The sequence below is a fragment of the Moschus berezovskii genome, chromosome 1 (assembly GCF_049115385.1).
Source record: "Moschus berezovskii isolate FMDL1 chromosome 1, NW_MosBer_1.0, whole genome shotgun sequence".
Lineage (NCBI taxonomy): Eukaryota > Metazoa > Chordata > Mammalia > Artiodactyla > Moschidae > Moschus > Moschus berezovskii.
The window spans coordinates 25,528,304-25,550,316 of record NC_142460.1 but is presented as its reverse complement, the minus strand read 5'-3'; the positions used below and the strand labels follow the sequence as shown (position 1 = coordinate 25,550,316).

General features: G+C 39.9%; 1 protein-coding gene across 7 annotated transcripts; it reads left to right on the top strand.

The window, feature by feature from the left end:
• The first annotated feature begins 1,044 nt into the window (after window positions 1–1,044).
• Window positions 1,045–21,760, top strand: HEMK2 (HemK methyltransferase 2, ETF1 glutamine and histone H4 lysine). Of its 7 annotated transcripts, XM_055421695.2 has the most exons (7): window positions 1,045–1,199; window positions 3,939–4,025; window positions 5,057–5,147; window positions 8,730–8,813; window positions 12,593–12,734; window positions 13,820–13,877; window positions 21,474–21,757. In XM_055421695.2, the coding sequence occupies exons 1-7, from the start codon at window positions 1,066–1,068 to the stop codon at window positions 21,505–21,507; spliced, it is 630 nt and encodes a 209-aa protein (XP_055277670.2). In that variant the 5' UTR covers window positions 1,045–1,065; the 3' UTR covers window positions 21,508–21,757. The 7 variants fall into 7 exon arrangements, with proteins under 7 accessions (XP_055277670.2, XP_088692136.1, XP_055277669.2 ...); XM_088836010.1 differs by lacking the exon at window positions 12,593–12,734 and having other exon boundaries at window positions 21,474–21,760; XM_055421694.2 differs by lacking the exon at window positions 21,474–21,757 and having other exon boundaries at window positions 13,820–19,315.
• Window positions 21,761–22,013: the final 253 nt, after the last annotated feature.

Sequence of the window (22,013 nt, the reverse complement as noted above, 5' to 3'; positions counted from 1 at the left end):
GCCTGACAGTATTTTTATTTCTCAAATTTAAAACGCTAGATGTCAATGTTTTATTGAGAAAGAAATTTCAAAAGTTGACTAAAAAAGACTGCAAATAATTGAATAAAATCTATAGCAGATTCCCCCAAACACCAAAGAATACCCACTGAAAAAAGCACCAAGCCCAACTGGTCCTATGGGCAAGTTTTATATACTTCAGAAATAATGTCCTACGGAAACCTAACCCTGATACAAAACAGAATTAGTTCATTAGCACTCCAAATTCAGCAGTGTATTTTTAAAATACTTTTATTTATTTACTTCTGACCGCACTAGCTCTTCATTGCAGTGCCTTGGCTTTCTATAGTTGCAAGCAATGGCTACTTTCTAGCTGTGGTGCAAGGGGCTTCTCACTTCCCTGGCTTCTCTTGTTGCAGATCAACAGCTCTAGAGTTCAGACTCAATAGTTGTGGTGCTTGGGGTGGAGGGGAGGTTGTAGTCGTCACACACGTGGAATTGTCCCAGAGCTGGGATCCAAGCCAAGGAAGTCACAGCAGTGTATTAAGTGAAAGAAAAATGCATCCTCTTGCATGAGTGAGGTTTATAAAAAGAGAGCATTCATGACATATCAAGGAGGCAATTTTGGTAATATCACTAAAAAATGAAATAAGGAAAAAAATCTTAATCTAAAGGCTCAAGGCTGAACGTTCAACTGATGGAAAAGAAAAAATTGTTAAATCTGGTAACCATTGTATTATGGATTTTTTCATACCCTTGCAAACTAGAAGAAAACTTCCAAATATAGAAAAGAGAGAAAACATTCTCCTTAGTCAAAAACAACAAAGGCTGCCTCTACCCACCGCTAGTCCATAAAATAAAATAAAATCTAATATTCGAAAGAGGGAAACAAACGTGAGTAGTTGCAGATTATACAAATGTCTAATTAGCAACGGAAAGACACCCGCCAACCAGCCCTATGGGAGGCTCCTCGTCGCCCCTGGTGCCCCGCCCCCACGGCCAGGCCCGCGCCCTTGCACGTACGCATGCGCAACGTTGGCGCACGCGCGCCGGCCGGAGGAAGAAAAGATGGCGGCGCCCAGCTTCCCCACGCCTCTTTACGGGCATGTGGGCCGCGGTGCCTTCAGCGACGTGTACGAGCCCGCGGAGGACACTTTTCTGCTGCTGGACGCACTCGAAGCGGCGGCGGCCGAACTCAAGGGGTGCGAGGAGGGCGAGGGTCCCCGCGGGAGAGGGCTCGGGAGTCCTGGCGAGGCGGCGGCGCGGGACCGAGGCAGGGACTTTCGCCGCCCTCCCCGCGAGGCGGCGGCGTCGGCCCGCTTGGGGGACAGCTGACACCAGAATACTATAACTGAGAGTTTTCCCGTGAATGCACATAATCAGTGCGGCAGGGAGCTATCCGCTTTCTTCCCAAGGTGGCGTTTTGGGTTCAGGGGCTCCGTGCTTCCTCACCACTTCAGGATGTCTCATTTCCTATTAGCTGTTAATCTGAAGAGCCTAAAGAGCAGCGATATTATAACACGTTCAAAAACAAAACGTCCTGAGAACGCTGCCTGTCAGTATTACCGTTTTTAGTAAATAACAGTGCCCCATGGCATTATTGAATCAACGCAGTACATAAAAGCATCCTCCAGCAGTGGAAGGGCACCAAAAAGAAATGCGGTTGTAAAATATTGGAGTAGGGGAGTGTGTTTAAACCCACTGGATAGCATGCTCACCTACCCAGCAAAAGCCTGGCTACGTGTGGCTACTGAGCACTTGAAAGGTGACTAGCACTGAATTTTTAATTGTAAAAAATTTAAAGTTACATGCAGCTAGCTGCCTATAGAATATACCCTAGCTCATGGTAAGTATTAAAATTGATTCGTTGACGTGCTCATATAGTTTTTAATTTTTATATTATAAAAAGTGAATACTTATAGTGTCATTTTTAAGATGAAAGCAATTTGGGTAGTTAGATTTAATTAATTTGGGCTTCCCGGATAGCTCAGTTGGTAAAGAAGCCGCCTGCAGTGCAAGATACCCCCCCGCTTCGATTCCTGGGTTGGGAAGTTCCCCTGGAGAAGAGATTGGTTACCCACTGCAGTATTCTTGGGCTTCCCTGGTGGTTCAGATGGTAAAGAATCCGCCTGCAAAGCCAGAGACCTGTACTCCATCCCTAGGTTGGAAAGATTCCCTAGAGGAGGGCATGGCAACCCACTCCAGTATTCTTGCCTGGAGAATTGCCATGGACAAAGCAGCCTGGTGGGCTACAGTCCGTGGGGTCCCAAAGAGTTCACACGACTAACCACACAGCACACACAGATTTAGTTAAAGATCTAAAGTTGAAATGGGCTTTTTTTTCAGGATGAAAAAAATAGCTGTCAGGCTTCCGTTCCGTTCCATCGCTCAGTCGTGTCCGACTCTATGCGACCCCGTGGACTGTGGCCTACCAGGCTTCTCCATCCACGGGGTTCTCCAGGCAAGAATACTGGAGTGGGTTACCGTTTCCTTCTCCAGGGGATCTTCCCGACGCAGGGATCGAACCCAGGTCTCCCGCATTAGAGGCAGACACTTTAACCTCTGAGCCACCAGGGAAGCCCAGCTATCAGGCTTAGAAAGTCCAAATTGTATTTGTTTCTCTCACTTGGTCAGATTTTTCCGTGTATAAATTGCCCCAACTCTTATTAAACCAGTTTTTCATTGTAAACATTGTAACTTTTGGATCTACTGGAATACAGAATGGAACAATACTGTTTTATAACATATCTTTTATTATCAAGATATCCCAGAAAGATTTTAAAGCACAAATTGCCTTGCTGTAAAAGGAACTGTTTTTATTTTAAAGTCTTGGGTATTTCTGGTCATGGAATTCTAATTATTTATGAGGCCACGATAGTTATTTTCAAATAGAAGCCTCCTGGTAAGATTCAGCAGACCTTCCTACAGCACAGTAAAGGCTTGTCAGATGTACAGAGTGGTTCCAGAAGTTAGAAACCCCTAGAGTCTCTTGTTTTTGAATAGTTCATTTGGGAAGTTAGGTGCTAGAGTGCCCCTTAAATACCATCAAACCTATTTCTGGAATGGGAATAATTAGTACTTTTACTGTATATACAAGATTATGTTGTTGTTGTTGTTTAGTCACTAAGTCATGTCCAACTCTTTGCAACCCCCCTGGACTGTAGCCCGCCAGACTCCTCTGTCCATGGGATTTCCCAGGCAAGAATACTGGAGTGGATTGCATTTTCTTTAGTGGATCTTCCCAACCCAGGGATCAAACCCTCATCTCCTGCATTGGCAGGTGGATTCTTTACCACTGGGTCACCAGGGACACCCATATACAAGATTATAAGGAAGGATAAGTATGGTAGAATCAAGAATTTATGTATTTAATTGCATTCTTAAGAGTATTATTAATATTCTAAGGTCAGAATACTTGGGTGTTTTCCAATTCAGTGTAGAGATGTACAAATAGGGAATTTCTCTGCTGCTCTAAATCTATTATTAGTAGAAAGTTGGGGGCGGGTGGTTCTTGTCTTCCCCTGGGATATGCTGATGGATTCATGAGTTACTTCAAAATGAGAGAAAACATCTTTTATAAATATTATAATAATACCTTTTCATTTTTAGGAAACACGGAACTAGGAGCCCCTTCTGGGAAAAGCTGATGTCTTCCATATTAATATTTCAAACCCTAAATTAACATTCCATTGTTTATGTAATGTTTTGTGAAAATCAAAAACTATTATTTTGCAGACCTCAGTCACACCCAAAATTTCAACAGTTTTGAACAGTAAATGAGCACTAAGTGATTGTTGGAAATTATTTATAAATTTCTTTTATATTTCCATGTATTTGCAGTAAGGGATGATTCTGGGAAATAGACATTAAAAGTAGCTTGAGTTATTTTCCATGATGTGTATTTTAATACCACTGTGCTAATATTTATTTGGTTTTTTTAGAGTGGAAATATGCCTCGAGGTTGGCTCAGGGTCTGGGGTGGTATCTGCATTCCTAGCCTCTGTGATCGGTCCTCAAGCTTTGTATATGTAAGTGTAAGTATACACATTCATCCACACTTTGGTCTAAGAGATTCACTGTGACTATGAAGGCTTGAATGAAACCATTTTTGTAAGTGGATAATATGTATCTGATAGTGTCTATTTTAGGATTACTCAGGACTCTGATTACAAATTATGCCTCCCTAAAATGCATGTTCAGAATTGTCCCATTATACTGCATCAGCCAACCAGTCCATTCTAAGGGAGATCGATCCTGGGTGTTCATTGAAAGGACTGATGCTAAAGCTGAAACTGCAATACTTGGGCCACCTCATGCGACGAGTTGACTCAATGGAAAAGACTCTGATGCTGGGAAGGGTTGGGGGCGGGAGGATAAGGGGACGACCGAGAATTAGATGGCTGGATGGCATCATCGACTCTGTGGACATGAGTTTGAGTGAACTCTGGGAGTTGGTGATGGACAGGGAGGCCTGGCATGCTGTGATTCATGGGGTCGCGGAGAGTCGGACACGACTGAGCAACTGAACTGAACTGCATAATTATAGAAGCCACATAATAATTTTAAGTCATCTCTAAATTTGAATCATTTTTATATAATTTGTCAGAAAAAAAATTGGAACATAATAAAATTTCTTTATAGAAGATTTGAGAATATAGAAAATATAAACAAGAAAATAAAAATCACCCATAAGTTTTACCACACGTGGCCCAACTGTTTCCTCTATTTCTTTCTTCACTTCCTTTGTTTTTCATTTAATACTGTATGATGAGCATTTTCCTTTTAAATTTCACTTTTGGTAGCTGCATAGTATTTCTCCATTCGATTCATAATTTAATAAATTACTTCAGATATGTTTGCATGCAGCTGTATTCTACTCTTCGACTTTACATCAGTATAACCATTTTTTTCATCAGTATGACAAATCTGAATTGATTTTTATTCACCATTATTAAAGTATCTCCATTTTTTTCTAAATCTACTTTAGATAAAAGGAGTGGAACATTCTTTGAATTTTTATCCGTAGACATAGGGTATAGTTTTTTCTTTCTGCTCATAGGTGCACTGATGTCAACCCTGAGGCAGCCGCATGTACCCTGGAGACGGCACGCTGTAACAAAGTCCACATTCAACCAATAATTACAGATTTGGTAAGCTGTTACTCCTTGTCCAGTAGTATAATAATTAATTTTCTTTTCAGTTAAGTTAAGGTCAAGATGATTTACTTCAAAGAAACTTGAGTGATTAACTTTTAACCCAGTATAGTACAGTGCAGTTCAGTCATTCAGTTGTGTCTGACTCTTTTTTTAACCCACTAGACAAAGTAAATTCTTAACTGATCAGTTCAGTTCAGTTCAGTCGCTCAGTCGTGTTAGACTCTTTGCGACCCCATGGACTGCAGCACGCCAGGCCCCCCTGTCCATCAGCAACTCCCGGAGTTTACCCCAGACTCATTGAGTTGGTGATGCTATCCAACCATCTCATCCTCTGTCACTCCCTTCTCCTCCCGTCTTCAATCTTCCCCAGCATCAGGGTCTTTTCCAGTGAGTCAGGTCTTCACATTGGGTGGCCGAAGTATTGGAGTTTCAGCTTCAGCATCAGTCCTTCCAATGAATATTCAGGACTGATTTCCTTCAGGATGGACTGGTTGGATCTCCTTGCTGTCCAAGGGACTCTCAAAAGTCTTCCCCAACACCACAGCTCAAAAGCAGCAGTTCTTTGGCGCTCAGCTTTCTTTATAGTCTAACTCTTACATCCATACATGACTACTGGGAAAGCCATAGCTTTGACTAGATGGACCTTTGTTATCAAAAATGTCTCTGCTTTTTAATATGCTGTTTAGGTTGGTCATAATTCTTCTTCCAAGGAGTAAGCGTCTTTTTATTTTATGGCTGCAGTCACCATCTGAAGTGATTTTGGAGCCCAGAAGTGATTTTGGGCTCTTAACTGATACAATCCACCTTTCCCACAATCCAAAGGAAACATCTGTTGGCTTGTACAGATCAGGTATCTTTCAGTCAGAAGTGAAGAAAATCCATCAAACCGGCTTTAATAAAAAGAGTGGATGGCTTCAGGCACGGCTGGCTTTAGGAACTCAAATGATGTTACAGGCATCTTTTGCTCAGCTCTAAGCTTCTCTAGTAGCTCTTTCCCTCTGCAGTCTTTGGCTGCATGGCAGCAAGATGCTTGCCTGTCCATATCGTGTTTCTCAGCAACGCCACAGGGAAAGAAACGCTTGGTCCTCTCAGTTACTCCAGCAGAAACCCCAGACTGAGCACCGTTTGCATCAGCTTCGGTCATACGCCCCTCTCTCGGCCTGTTACTGTGGTCCAGGGGGTTGGGTGTGCACGACATCGGCTTGAGCCTGAATGGTAGTCCCACTCCTGCAGCTGGGTTGAAATAAACGCTACCCATACCACTCCGATTGAGAAGGAGCGGAGGTAGAGTTTCCTCAACGAAAGTCACGGAGACGTCATCAGAAGAAAGGCAGAACGGGTCCAAGGCAGGTAAAAATAACAGATGACAACTCCAGAACCATTATTTTAAGTTACACATCATACATTTCTCAATTCCAGTTTTTAGAATATTTTCAATTATACGAGTAAGATTTGGATAATTTTGAACCTTTTTTTACTTATAAATGTTAATGACTTTTCATAAGCAAAAATCATGATACTATGTGCAAGGTGGGCCTAAGCCATATAAAATGCTTTCATGCCGTTTGGCCTGTATTACTCACATACTGATAAGGTTTTGAGGGTTTTCTTTTTTTTTAAACTCAAATGATTTAAGGAATCAAGCCAAAGATCTAAGAAATTTTGTATTACTAGAAGTCGTTAGTGCCATTATTAAAAATTAGACTATCAAGAAAGGTACGCAGTTGATTTACATGAAATCAGTATGGAGATTTTTCTCTTGAAATTTTTTAATATGTCCATAATTAGTATTAAATATATGTTTTTTGGTATAACAATAAAACGTTAGAGATAGAAGAAATTCAGAATATCTATTTTTGTTAACAGGTAAGGGACAGTTTTGAAAGTCACTAAAGTAATACTCTGATAAATCCAGAGTTTATGCCCAGATTGTCTGAATCAAAATCTAAAGGTCTCACAGCTTTTTAGAGGTGAAAGTCAGTTCTAAAGCTGTCACAATACATTTTGTCAATAGTGAAAGTTGACCATGATACTCAGTGCTGACTTGTGGCAAAGAAAATAGAAAGAGGTAGGTATGAAGTGAAGTGAAAGTTGCGCAGTAATGTCCGACTCTTTGTGACCCCATGGACTATACAGTCCATGGAATTCTCTAGGCCAGAATACTACAGTGGGTAGCCATTCTCTTCTCCAGGGGATCTTCCGAACCCAGGTCTCCCACTTTGTATGTGGATTCTTGACCAGCTGAGCCACAAGGGAAGCCCACTTTGCAAAACTTTACATTTGCTTGTATTCAGAACACTAGACATAGGTTATCACAACTATCAGAAACTATCGTTTTGGATAATTGAGTCTGTTTACAAAGTTTGTATTTCCTTTTTAGTTTTAGAAGGAAGTCTTTTTTCAAATGTGTTTTATGCACTTCCTTACATTCTTAACCTGAACATTATTTTACCTTTTAGTGATTCAAGGTCATTAATACGAATATCAGTCATCATTTTGTACTGTATGTGATGATGACAAGGCTCATTTGATTCTAAGTTTTTATTTTCTCTCCTCTTTGTCTTTTCACTTGCTTTATGTTCACTTCCTTAAAGTTGTCATATTTTACTGCTACCCATAGATAGCACTTCCTCTGTCTTTTCATATGCTTTGTGCTAGAAATGGCGTGGATGTGTGCTAAGTCAGTTCAGTCGTGTCCACCCCTGCGACCCTGTGGACTGTAGCCTGCCAGGCTCCTCTGTCCATGGGATTCTCCAGACAAGAATGCTGGAATGGGTTTCCATGCCCTCCTCCAGGGGATCTTCCTGACCCAGGGATCGAACCCATGTCTCCTACATTGCAGGCAGATTCTTTTACTGCTGAGCCACCAGGGAAGCCCTTGTGCTAGAATATCAAGCAATTAATTATTTAGTTAGTTTGTATTTAAACTAAGAGTTTAACAGTTCTTAACAAAAGACATTTTTCATATTCTATAGAAAGTTGTATCAGTTCAAAGATTTATAAGACACCAAACAACTTATATTTTTAGTGCCTCTTCCCACTATTTTTAGTTCTTTTTTTCTTTGATATATAATTGTTTCAGCCAGTACAAGTTACTAAAGAAGTAGAAAGAAAAGTACAGCCCCATCATCTGGTATTTTTGTCATTAATATATGTTTTCTGTCATCTTATAAAACATTTCCCTTAGTTGTAAAAAATAAGTATTTAAGTTAGCAGCTATAAATTTAAAGTTGTGTACAAATCTATATAGAATATATGAGAGCTTGCCTCCTTCTTATTTTATCTTCTAAAAGTGAGCCCAGAGTGTAGCTATTGAAGCTATTGAAGAGCTGAGTGTTCATTCTGATAAATAGCTTATTTTCCTTGTTTATAGGTGGAAACATGTTTTTTGTATCTGAATCAAAATACAAAAATACTTATCTCCATTTCTGTCTTAATTTTGGCCTCTAACACACTTTTGTCTAAAAACATGGGAGAATATATTTAAATATTGATTGATTGATCCATCTATCCAGCCATCTACTTATTTATTTCTGGGTCCAGCTTAAAATTCTGTCTCTCTTGAACGTTTTTTAGGTCAAAGGCTTGCTACCAAGATTGAAGGAAAGTGTTGATCTTCTTGTGTTTAATCCTCCTTATGTAGTGACTCCACCTGAAGAGGTAAGATGTACAGCAAAATTTAATTACTAATATTTTCAGCTATTTTCTATCTCAGATCAAATGTACTTCATCATATGACATCAGTCAGCTGCTAATAACAGACTGCTTTGATTTTACTCGTGTGTGAAAGTGAAAGTTGCTCAGTCATATCCAATTTTTGTGACCACATGGACTATACAATCCATAGAATTCTCTAGGCCAGAATACTGGAGTGGGTAGTCATTCCCTTCTCCAGGGGATCTTCAGAACCCAGGGATTGAACCTGGGTCTCCTGCACTGCAGGTAGATTCTTTACCAGCTGAGCCACAAGGGAAGCCTAAGAATACTGGAGTGGATAGCCTATCCCTTCTCCAGCAGATCTTCCCAACCCAGGAATCGAACTGGGATCTCCTGCATTGCAGGCGGATTCTTTACCAGCTGAGCTATCAGGGAAGCCTGATTTTACTCATAATTGTCAACTATTGAATACTGTTGGCAGACATAGGAAAGGAGCCTGAAATTAATGGAAATTCAAACTGTGATCCATATCTAGTCTTTAAAATCCCATCCACATCAGGTCATGGTATTTAAATCATATATGTGTGTACCTTTATCATGAATAACAAATTTGCAAAATAAAATATTTTAATCAGCCTTAAATTCACATAGGAATTATCTCTGAAAGGCTCAGTTTTCCTCCTTTCATGAGTATTTGGAAGTGGGGGAGGAGGAGAACCAATTCTCATTTCAGGTAGGAAAACATATAACCTTGAAATACAAAGTAATGAAGAGGTAAACCATATTAGAAGTGTTAGGCACTCAGTCATGTCTGACTTTTTGTGACCCCATGGACTGTAGCCCGCCAGGCTCCTCTCTCCGTGGAATTTCCCAGGCAAGAATACTGGAGTGGGTTGCCATTTTCTTCTCCAGGGGATCTTCCTGATCCAGGGATCAAACCCCCATCTCCTGTGCATCTTTCATTGCAAGTAGATTCTTCACCCTCTGTGCCACCAAGGAAGCCAACCATATTAACCACTTCCCAATTTAAAGAAAGAACGGACAAAGCAGACAGAAGTGTTAATAATGGACTAAGGCTTGCTTTACTTTGAATTATTACACCTATTTTAGTCTTTGATATCAGCAAGGCTGATAAATATTGCATTCATCTCCACCAAGAAGGGAGAGGTCTACATTGCTGCTGCCACTCCTACTGAGAAGCTGTTGCTCCCCTGACATATGAAATCATTTGAGAAGGAAAGTCATTGTCATAAGGTGAGCAGCAGTTGAGGGAAATGCAGCTAAATAAAATACATGCAGCTCAGGAAAGCACTATGGAAATAAATATCACGAGTAACAAAAATGGTTTAGTCCAGTAATCTCAGTCTTTGAGGTGTAGTTTAGGGAAATCATTAACAACAGAATAAAAGTTGTAATTTACAAAAATATGTTTATTGCACCTCTATATATGATGGCAAATAATATGAACCTAAATATGTAACGGAAAAGAAATAAGTAAATCATGGCTTATCAGGCCCACAAACTACTGGGAAGCCTAGTGAATGAAGAGGAGATTCTGGGAACATGCTGACAAGACTGGGCTTCCTTTCTGCCACATTCCTGCTACTAAGCTATGTGTGTAATTATATAGATGATTGAGTGTGGACAATGTCTTGGGCTTTGTCACCATTCCAACAGAGAAAGCTAGTGTCATCCGTTGGCAGAGCAGTTAGCAGGGTTAAAAGGCAGTGTAACAAAGATTCCCTGGAGCTTAAAGTCATGTATTACAATGTAAAACATTAGGAAACGAATTGAGACACTGTAGTCTCTGTCATGACCTTAATCAGTGGTCTGGAAACCAAATAAAATATTTTAGTTTATGAAGATAGAAAGAATGAAATCATGAAGGTAAAAGTTAGGAAACTTAGAGGTTAGATCCAGGAGATGTGACAAATACCAGGAGTTTGCGCATATAAAAAGTTGTGTCTATACTAACTATACCATCCCTAAACGTGAGGTTAGATATTGTGGTTTGAACCTGTGACCTGTCAAGGATCAGGAGCAGGCAGGCAGCAGGCCACCAAAGGTGACCCTCCTTCCGAAGATGAACTCCCCTCTGTGGCCTGTGAGACTGTGGTTAGTGCCAGGCTATCCTCCTGAAGGGCCATCTCCGATGCAAGCAGACAGAGCTGCCTGAGCATCCCCGGAAGGCAGGTAGACAGGGTCCAGCACCGAGGGCTCCTGCTGCTGCTGCAAAGTCGCTTCAGTCATGTGCGACCCCATGGACAGCAGCCAACCAGGCTCCTCCGTCCTTGGGATTCTCCAGGCAAGAATGCTGCAGTGGGTTGCCATTTCCTTCTCCAACTGAGGGCTCCTAGTCCATGCTAAACAAGGCCATCACCATGCATGCTTTCCACAGAGCACTGTACCTTGTGACACATTCAGAGAGTGGGCTCCTCTGAAACAAGGGAGGAAGCCAAGGAGGAGGAAGACATGAGCCCCAGAAAAAGGGAGTGCTAGGAATGCTAGGAAAGGAAGCCTCCGGGAGGAAAGTCTTGATTAAAACAGAGGAACTGATGAAGTCCCTTCTGTGATTAACTTTGTGGGAAAGTATATGGAGAAGCTTATGACATGTATGAGAATAATTTAAATTACCAAAAAAATTAAGCAAATGGACATGCTGAATGCCTAGCAATAGCTAAGTAAGAGATGATACTTTTACACCATAAAATATTATGTAGCCGTTAAAAAGGAAATTGAACTATACCTTATCACACGAAGAGATTTCTATAAGGTATTGTTGAGTGAGAAAAGTAAGATACAAGTTAAGAATGTAGATACAATCCTGTCTTTGTAGAACACGGACAAAAAAGAAAAACGTGTGTGTGTATAGAAGATGGTAGGGGAGCAGATGAACAGAACAGTCAAAGTGGAAAGTAGAGGTTTTTTTTAAGGTGTATGAACATACTTCTCTTAATTATACGTGAACATGGTTATAGGTATAAAGAAATTACTTTTATGCCTTGACAAATGAATAAAAGTAGAGTGTACAGCTGTACATAGATAATTTAAACTGAAATATGGTCAAAAACCATTAAAGGGATTAGGAAGAAAATAATAGAGTTTAAGTCGTTTTTGAGTGATTTCTTCAATATATCCCTTAGTTTTAGAAACAATATACAGTGGTAAGGCTCTAAAGATTTTTAATGCTATATAAACTCTCAAGGTTTTATTTCTATAATAAGATTGTTATAGGAAAAAGTGCTTCCTTGTATCTTTATATAATAAATGGGTTCCTAAGAAAGGGTTATGATACTCTCGAGTATCTAAGAGAGCCGGCTGCAGTGGGATGTTGTCAAACTTTGTTGCTGTGAAGTAGATCTCTTGTAATACAGGTTCTCCCATCTAGTTTCTTTGTGATTGTTCTGTAGTACATGAAGAATTTAAACATGTTGATGGTAACAGCTATTATTAAGCCACATTATTATGTGCAGGGCAGTGTTCTCAAACTTTAAATATACTTCCTCATTTATTCCTAATGGATATTTTTTTAAAATCATTTTCCTAACTGTACAGATAAAGGTGTTACTTTCCTAATTTTACAGATGAGAAAGGAAACTAGTTCATCAAGATTAGAGACTTATAAAAGGTCACACATGCTAGGAAACAGTGGGGCACATATTCAACTTTACCGCCACCTCCTCATCAGCCATAAAATACAAAATACTTACCTGTGTGGTCATCGTAGCTTGTCAAAAAGATTCCATATTTTTGTGTGTAACTTAGAACAGTCTTTCTAACAGGTAGGGAGTCACGGGATACAGGCAGCTTGGGCTGGTGGCAGAAACGGTCGTGAAGTCATGGACAGATTCTTAGCACTGGCTCCAGATCTCCTTTCACCAAGAGGATTGTTCTATTTAGTCACCATTAAAGAAAACAATCCAGGTAATAGAGACCATTTTATCTTTTAACGATTTCCTTAGCTGAAATCAAGGTTAATTGTGTCAAAGGCTGTTATTAAGTAACCCAGAATGTTAATGAATGTAGTTGCTGACAGCTGCTAATACAGACATAGCATTCATGTTGAAAGAGGAGAGAGATTTTTAAGAGGTAGATTTTTCTGATTTTAAAGAGTACTGTGTTTTTGAGGGGTTTTCCCCTAATTTATAAACCAGTTCTCAAATACAGAGTCTGTAATTTCTTCTTCTAACACCTGACCTTCAGTACTATGAATTTTCTATATTATAGTCTTTATGTCATTGGCAGTTCTGCTGTATATCTTTAGTTCATCTGAAGTTTATCATGAAAGCTATCTCCTGATACTGATTTTTATATCCTGGCTTTCAGATCAGTTGGTAACTAAATTGACTGTAATCTTTCTTCTCTTTTCTGTACATCTCAGGTTTGATTTTTATGTGATACATTCTCAGTCCCTCAGATCACATCATAATTACTAGTGTTGTTGGTTTGGGTGGGGAGATGGGGTGTGTGTGTGTGGTTTTTTGTTTTTGTTTTCTTTTTTGGTAACTCCAGTTTCCTGGTTTTGTCTTTGTAGTGTTAAATATTAACAAAGGGAAGGTTTTACTTTTTTCAATACTCCTGAAAAAAACAAACTACTTCGTTTACTGCCACTTTTCAATGTCACCGTATGATTTGCCCATACCCTTGTTGGCATTTTTCATCCAGAAGGAGAAAATGTAGGGCAGAGATTAGAGCCAGGCAACTCAAAAATGAATCATTTATTGTAATAGCAAGTATAACTCCTGTTTCTGTTGAGTCCAGAGCAGGCTACCACCACAGCGCAGTCATTCACTCTTGACTGGAATTCTAAGCAACACCCTGAAAATACAGAGTACGCTCTTCTGTCTAAAGTCCAAGTTCACTTAAATAGAAATTGCATGGTGTTCACTGTTTTCTCAGATGAGTGGAATTTGTAAATAGTCTGTTTATCATCTTATTAAACTGTGTAGTGATCATGCACACTTCGCCAAATGATTTAATTGGATTTTATCTTTTAATTTTCATTTTAGAAGAAATTTTGAAAATAATGAAGACAAAAGGTCTACATGGGACCACTGCCCTTTCCAGGCAAGCAGGCCAAGAGATGCTTTCAGTCCTCAAGTTCACCAAGCCCTAATCTGCAGTGTGTGCTATTTAAAGCCGAATGCTTTTGGCATATTTTGAAACTGAAAGTTTTTTCTTTGTTAGCAAGTAAAATTGTCAGAAATTTGTTATCTAGAAAAAGGCAAGCGGGTAGGGCATTTCCTTTTACCCAGCAGTCAGGCCTCCAGGAATATTTGCACAAATGCAAGTAAATATGTATATATATTGAGTTTCACATATTTATATGTATTATATGTGGAGAATATATAATGAAAAAGTTACACTTAATTATACGTGAAGAGGATGTTCATTTCAGCGTTCCTTGTAATGGCAGAACAGTGAAGTTAAATGTCCATCAGCAAAGGGACTGGTAAAATACAGTACAGTATATCCATGTTCCTAAACATCTCCAGCCATTAAACATGAGTCACGTCTGTATATACTGAAGCAGAAGGGGTTCATTATGTACTACTGATCAGTGAAAAAAAGCAATTGGAAAATAATGTTAACCTATATGTATGTTTTTAAAAAACTAACCAAGAAGCTTTGTGTGTATGTATATATAAGAAATTCTCAAAAGGTACATGCTGCTGCTGCTGCTAAGTTGTTTCAGTTGTGTCCGACTCTCTGCAACCCCATAGACGGCAGCCCACCAGGCTCCTCTGTCCCTGGGATTCTCCAGGCAAGAGCATTGGAATGGGGTGCCATTTCCTTCTCCAATGCATGAAAGTGAAAAGTGAAAGTGAAGTCGCTCAGTCATGTCCAACTCTGTGCGACCCCATAGACGGCAGCCTACCAGGCTCCTCTGTCCCTGGGATTCTCCATGCAAGAGCATTGGAGTGGGGTGCCATTTCCTTTTTCAATGCATGACAGGTGGGAATAGAGGAACCTTCATTCTTTTGTGTTGGCATTTGTACAGTGATAATCTATTCTATAATGAAACAGTTTTTTATATAAAAAATTTTCAAGTTTACATGCTTATTGTCTCCATTCTTTTCTATTTAGAATGGCTTCTTCCATTCTTCTCCCTGGTCACATTTCTCCCACTTTTTATCCTCTATGATATGTTTCTATTTTCTTTTTATATATTGCAAACTGCTCTTATTTTGTTCTTAGATCAGGGAGAGTTGTATGTAAATAAACTCAACACTCAGATTAATCACATATTTAAGAGCCTAGGGACTTCCTTGGTGGACCAGTGGTTCAGAATCTGCCTTCCAGCGCACGAGATGCAGGTTCGATCTCTGGTCAGGGAGTTAAGCTCCCACATGTCCTGGGGCTAAGCCCGCACACTGCAGCAAAACAAGCCTGCATGCCACAACTCGAGAAGCCTGCGCGCCGCAAGAAGCTGCCAGTGTGCCTGCCGCAGCAGCAAAAGCCCACGCACTGCGCCAGAGACCCAGTGCAGCCAACATGTAAATAATTAATAGATAAAAAAGTTCTTTTGCTTTTTTTCTTTTTAAAGAGTCCTCATGTATCTTTCAAGAAATGTCAAATTACCTTAGCTAAGTTTAGGAACCTCTTCTGTAATTCCCCCGCAACCCACATTTAAAATATGCAGTTGACCCTTAAACAACATGGGTTTGAACTGTATAGGTCTACTTGTGCACAGATTTGTTTCAATAAAGACATTGTAGAACTTCACAATCTGTGGTTGGTTGAATCCATGGAGGCCATGGAGGGACTGGCTGTAAAGTTACATGTGGATTTTTGATGTGCAGAGGGGATCAGTACCCTAACCTCTGTGTTGTTCAAGGGTCAATTGTATTTATGAAAGTCAATTAGCAGAACTGTAGGACCAGACTAAGAGGAATCTAGAATTTATTTTTAATTTGGTTACATTGAGAATCACCTGAGGAAGTTTCAGTTCAGTCACTCAGTCGTGTCTGACTCTTTGCGACCCCATGAACCACAGCACGCCAGGCCTCCCTGTCCATCACCAACTCCTGGAGTCTACCCAAACCCACATCCATTGAGTCGGTGATGCCATCCAACCATCTCATCCTCTGTCGTTCCCTTCTCCTCCTGCCTTCAATCTTTCTAAGCATCCGGGTCTTTTCCAATGAGTCAGTTCTTCGCATCAGGTGGCCAAAGTATTGGAGTTTCAGCTTCAACATCAGTCCTTCCAATGAACACTCAGGACTGATCTCCTTTAGGATAGATTGGTTGTATCTCCTTGCAGTCCAAGGGACTCTCGAGTCTTCTCCAACACCACAATTCAGAAGCATCAATTCTTCGGCGATCAGCTTTCTTCACAGTCCAACTCTCACATCCATACATGACCACTGGAAAAACCATAGCCTTGACTAGACGGACCTTGGTTGGCAAAGTAATGTCTCTGCTTCTTAATATGCTGTCTAGGTTGGTCATAACTTTCCTTCCAAGGAGTAAGCGTCTTTTAATTTCATGGCTGCAGTCACCATCTACAGTGATTTTGGAGCCCAGAAAAATAAAGTCTGCCACTGTTTCCACTGTTTCCCATCTATTTGCCATGAAGCGATGGGACCGGATGCCATGATCTTTGTTTTCTGAATGTTGAACTTTAAGTCACTTTTTCACTTTCATCAAGAGGCTCTTTAGTTCTTCTTCACTTTCTGCCTTAAGGGTGGTGTCATTTGCATATCGGAGGTTATGGTAAAGACAGTACTTAATACGTCTGTGTGGTAAGCTGAATAATAGCCCCCAAAGATATCCATGTTCTAATCCCTAGAACTCTGTAAGTATTACTTTATATGGCAGAAGGGACTTGGCAGAGACAACTAAGAATTTTGAGATGGGAAGATGATCCTGGATTTTCCAGGTTGCCTCTCAGTATGATCACAAGTGTATTATAAGACAGAGGCAGAGGGAGATTTTACTCCAAAAGAGAAGTTATTATGACGACGCTGCTGTCTTTGAAGATGGAACAAGGGACTGTCAGCCAAGGAGTGCAAGCGATGAGCCCTGGAATCTAGAAAAGGAAAGGAAATGATTCTCCCCTAGGGCCCTTGAAGGGCTTGAAGCCCTGCTGTTACCTTGACTTTGGTCCAGAAAACCACATTTCAGACTTGTGGCCACCAGAACTGCAAGAGAATAAATTCCTGCTGTTCTAAGCCACTAAAGTTGGGGTAATTTGTTCCAGCAGCCATGGGAAACTAATACATTATGGTCACAGTTCAAGGGTAACTACCAAAATAGTAGAAACAGGAGAGGAAAACAGCAAATTATAAAAGAAAAAGCCTCAATTAATGCGCTAAGACACCACCTTTTGGTCTTTCTGAGGTCTTAGTGAAGGTTTACCTTTAGTGTGATACCTTTAACTTCATCTGTAGGCCCTGAATTTGATTTTTGCTTAAGACAGCAAAGTGAAAACAATTGAGGCTGAGTCTCACTGTCATTCTCACAGATCTTTAAACTCCAAGTACATTGGCTTAACTCATCGGCATAGGCAATAGAATTGGCAAGAAGGACCTCATGATTTAAGTGAAGAGTGGAAAAGGAGTCTGAAGTATAGGTCACCAGGGAGACTTGTTTCCATCCTGTAGCCCTTGGCGGTGGGTCCTACAGAAATACTTTTGTACATGGGCCCTTACAACGTTTGGGGTGTGGACTATCACATGAAAACCCATTGGCTCCAGTAAGCCAGCACTAATGGAGGTTCCTCAGGGAATACTGCAGGCCTCAGCACTGCCCAGAAGTGTAGAAGGATCGGAACGTTCACCCTACTTGAAAGCTAACAGGTTAACCTGACACAGTTTCACTGTTGGAAGACGAAGGCAGGCTTTTTGGATCAGAGACAAAACTTCATTACTCAGCATAGCAATTAATATGAACATCAGCATATTTTCATCGGCTTCCCCATGCCCCTGAGCCCCATGGAGGCACCATGGCGGGGCCCAGATGGGTACCTACATACACAGTGGGTTGCATTATAGGAGAGAAAGCCTGGACCTGGGAAAGCTCAATTCTTCGCTGCGGGCATCAAGCATACCTTCCCTTTGCCGTGGAGACACACTGCAGACTGGAGGATAAGAGTACCTATTCTTTAGTTGAAAAATGTCTTCTCTCTGCTTTGAGAGACACTATCCTATTTGTATACTGACCACAAGATGGTCACTATACAAGTATTCTTGAAGAGGTAATCCATAACAAAGGGAAGTTAATGCCTTGATTTCAAGACATGAAGAAACCCAAGAGACCCACGAAGAATTATCTTCCAACACAAGTCTTCAGTCAAGTAGAGGAGATAAGGGACTAGGAACAGTGACTGTGTGTCTGCAGGGCCTTCTGCTGAGACACTGCAGTGCCTGTAACAGCTCATGTGATGAGTCTCAGAGACTGGGTCATCTGACTGAGAGGTAGTTTCCCTGCCTGACTGCCCCAGTAGGGTGATGGTGGAGATGCCGGTGAAAGATTTGGTCCTCCAGGCCCAAACCTATTCAAGTCACCACAACTTGGCTATGCTAACCAGCTGGTTTCAAATGGGTGATGACTAGGAAAATGTAACCATTTATCATTGCCAGAATTCAGAATACATTAATGAGACACCTGAAGTTTGGTGGCACCACCAGAGGCTTCTGTTAAAGCTTTGGAGTGCTATTCATGTGTTGATCTAGTTCAAGGGCTGGCAAAGCATAGCCCACAGGCCGCATCTGTCCCACTACGTGTTTTGGTGAATAAAGTTTTATTGGGCCATAGCTCTTCATTTGATTCTGTGATACACCGGCCAAGTTGAACAGCTGCCCACAAAACATAAAATATTTACTACCTGGCCCTTGGGTTTCCCTGGTGGCTCAGATGGTAAGGAATCCACCTGCAATGCGGGAGACCTGGGTTCGATCCCTGGGTCGGGAAGATCCACTGGAGGATCTTACTGTCTTGGATCACTCACTCTGGAGGAATCCAGATGCTATGTTTGCTGGAAACTCAACCCCTTGAAGACATCCAAGTGGTGAGGGGCCACTGTCTCCTGCCCACAACCATGTGAGTGAATCATTTCGAAGAATATTCTCCAACTTCAATCAAGTCTTCAGATGATAACTACAGCCACAACCAACATCTCAACCTCAATTTCATTGACAGACCCAAAATAGAACCACCCAGTAGACCAGCCTAAAATTCCTGACCCATAAATAAAATGTATCAGAAAATAAACATTTTTTAAAATGTAAGGCTTGGGATGATTTGCCACATAGTCGCAAAAAGTCGGACACAACTGAGCGACTGAACTGAACTGAACTGAATAATTAATAACACTATTAAACAGCTTTCTACTCAATGTTGAGCTTCTTAATTTGTAACATGCACTTTGTTGTCAGATGTTGGTTGTATCTTCAATGGAATGAATATTCAAGAGGTTCATTCACTGTCACGAATTGAATTTTAAAAATTTTTAATAAATTTTGGCACTGATTTAACTGATTTCTTTTGATGTGTCTAATGACACTGGTATAAAAACTGACATTTAAGTACTAAGTTCTGCTAATGGGCTTCCACATGGCACTAGTGGTAAAGAACCCACCTGCCAAAGTGAAAGACATGGGTTCGATCCCTGGGTTGGGAAGATCCCCTGGAAAAGGAAATGGTAACCCACTCCAGTATTCTCGTCTGGAAAATCCCATGGACAGAGGAACCTGGCAGGCTATAGTCCATAGGGTCACAAAGAGTCGGACACAACTGAAGCAACTTAATATACACTGCTAATGAAACACATCAATTATGATAGTTTTGCTTTTCATGTGTGAAGTTAAAATTGGAATAGAAAATAATGAAATTATTTGAGAAAAATCACTTGATTTAAAATGAAGACATGCTTCACAGAGTGATACGTAAATGCACTTTTTAAAAAGCAGTAGCTTATAATAAAGCCATTGTCTTTGAGCAAGCACCTTGAAATAATTAAATTCAAATTCACTTCTGCTTCATAGCTTTCTTAAGTTAGAACATTTTTTCTAGCACAATACTGTACTCCACCCAAATCTGTATGTGCACTGTCTCCACTGTGCAGATTTTAAAGTACGTCCACAAATTCTTTGACACTCCTCCCTTCAAAACATGGAGCCTACTTTTCAACCTCTTGGGTGTAGTTTGGACTTAGTGATTCACTTCTGAGGATCAGAGTATGCAAAGAGAAAACAGTAACCACAACAAAGTAGAAATAATAACCACAATGAAGTCTATGAAGAAATTTATTTTCACTATAAAATAAAAATGAAAGCCAAAATTCTTCCTGTATTTTTTAAACAAAATAAAATTATCAGTCATATTTAAAACTGAAATAAAAAAGTACCACATATCAGTACTTGTGGAAAATGGTTCAACTAATAGAGTGACCTACAGCTTTCAAATACATCTACTAGAAAACAAAACAAAACAAAAAATATAGAAAGTCAATGAAAAACTAACATTACGAAAAAAATAAACCATTACAAGTATAAAGAAATAATAGAAAAAAGTAATGAAACAAAAGAAATCTGAATGGACAAACAAAATAAAACCTGAAAAGATTAATTAGACAAATCTTTAGTTAGGTTGATCGAGAAACAGGAGAAATAAATATTAGGGATGAAAAGATCATACTTACAAATAGTGTACAGATACTAAAATTCAAAAGAAAATACCACAACTTTATACCAAACCATTTGAAAACAGATAAATAATTTCTTAAGAAAATAAAACTAACTTGTGAAAAAAAAAAACCTTAAAGAGTCTATGACCATTAAAGAAAGTGAGTCAGTATAGTCTGTCCATTCTATTTTACAAAATAAAAGCAGGCTTCCCAGGTGGCTCAGATGGTAAAGAAGCTGCCTGCAATACAGAATACCTGCGTTTGATCCCTGGGTCGAGAAGATTCCCTGGAGAAGGGACTGGCTACCCACTCCAGTATTCTTGCCTGGAGAATCCACATGGGCAGAGCAGCCTGGTGGGCTATATAGTCCATAGGGTCACAAAGAGTCGGACATGACTGAACTGACAAATACACAGGTGATTCTACAAATGAGTTTTACCAAACATTCAAGAATCCTGTTTTTTTATATGAATTAGTATATCATTGATATGCTAGTATATCAGTGATACCCAAACCAAACAGAAACAATATAAGACAATTTTAGGTTAATCCCACTGTGAATATACTGTGCAAAAAAGATTATTGTGGGGTGGTTTGTGAACAAAGATTCAAACTTCGAAAAAATGTCTAAAATCCACAAATATATTATTAATAATAGTATTGATCATGACCAAGTAGGGTTAATGCCAAGCATGCCAGGATAGTTCAACATTAGAAACTCTGTTTAGGTAATCACCACAAGGATAATGGGAAGGAAAAAAACCTTGCCATTTAATTAGATGTAGAAAAAGCATTTGTTTAAACTCACCATCCATTCAGGCCTTAAGAAAACAAGATGTGAGATTCTATAGAACTTTTTTCAGAACTATTGTCAAGCAGATTATGATAAAACTTGAGTTACATAGCCATGTAAGGGTTTTAAATTAAGAGAAGTGCTAGCCAAAAAAAAAAAAAAAACTACTTAATTGTAATCTTGTGACAACTGAAAACTCATTTCTATTAACATGTCAAAATGTATATTCTTTTGTTGACAGAAAATGTAATCTCTACATACCTGTGTGGGCCTAGTTTTTAAAAAATATACTTCAATCAACAGATCGCAGGCAGTTGAAAGCAGAAGCAGACATGAGAATCCAGCTGTCTTCCATCAAGTCAGACATTAAGGAAATCTACAAAATTATCAACTATGTTGCTTTCCCCCTAAACATTTTATTTTGGAAAATATAAATGTTTGTCATAAAAAATAAGCCAGTTCTGTACGAACAGGTGATAGATTTCTTACTGTCATTTAAAATAAATTAATATGTTTTAAAGAAAATATAATCTTTTCACTTTGTCAGAGCTGTCAGTTCTTATTAGGGAAGAATTAGGGCTTCCCTCGTGGCTCAGCACTAAAGAATTCGCCTGCAATATAGGAACCACAGGAGATGGGATTCAATCCCTAGGTTGGGAAGATTCCCTGGAGGAGGGCATGCCAGTAACTCTTGCCTGGAGAATCCTATGGATAGAGGAGCCTGGTGAGCTACAGTCCATGGGGTTGCAAAGCCTCGGACACAACTGAGGTGACTTAGCAC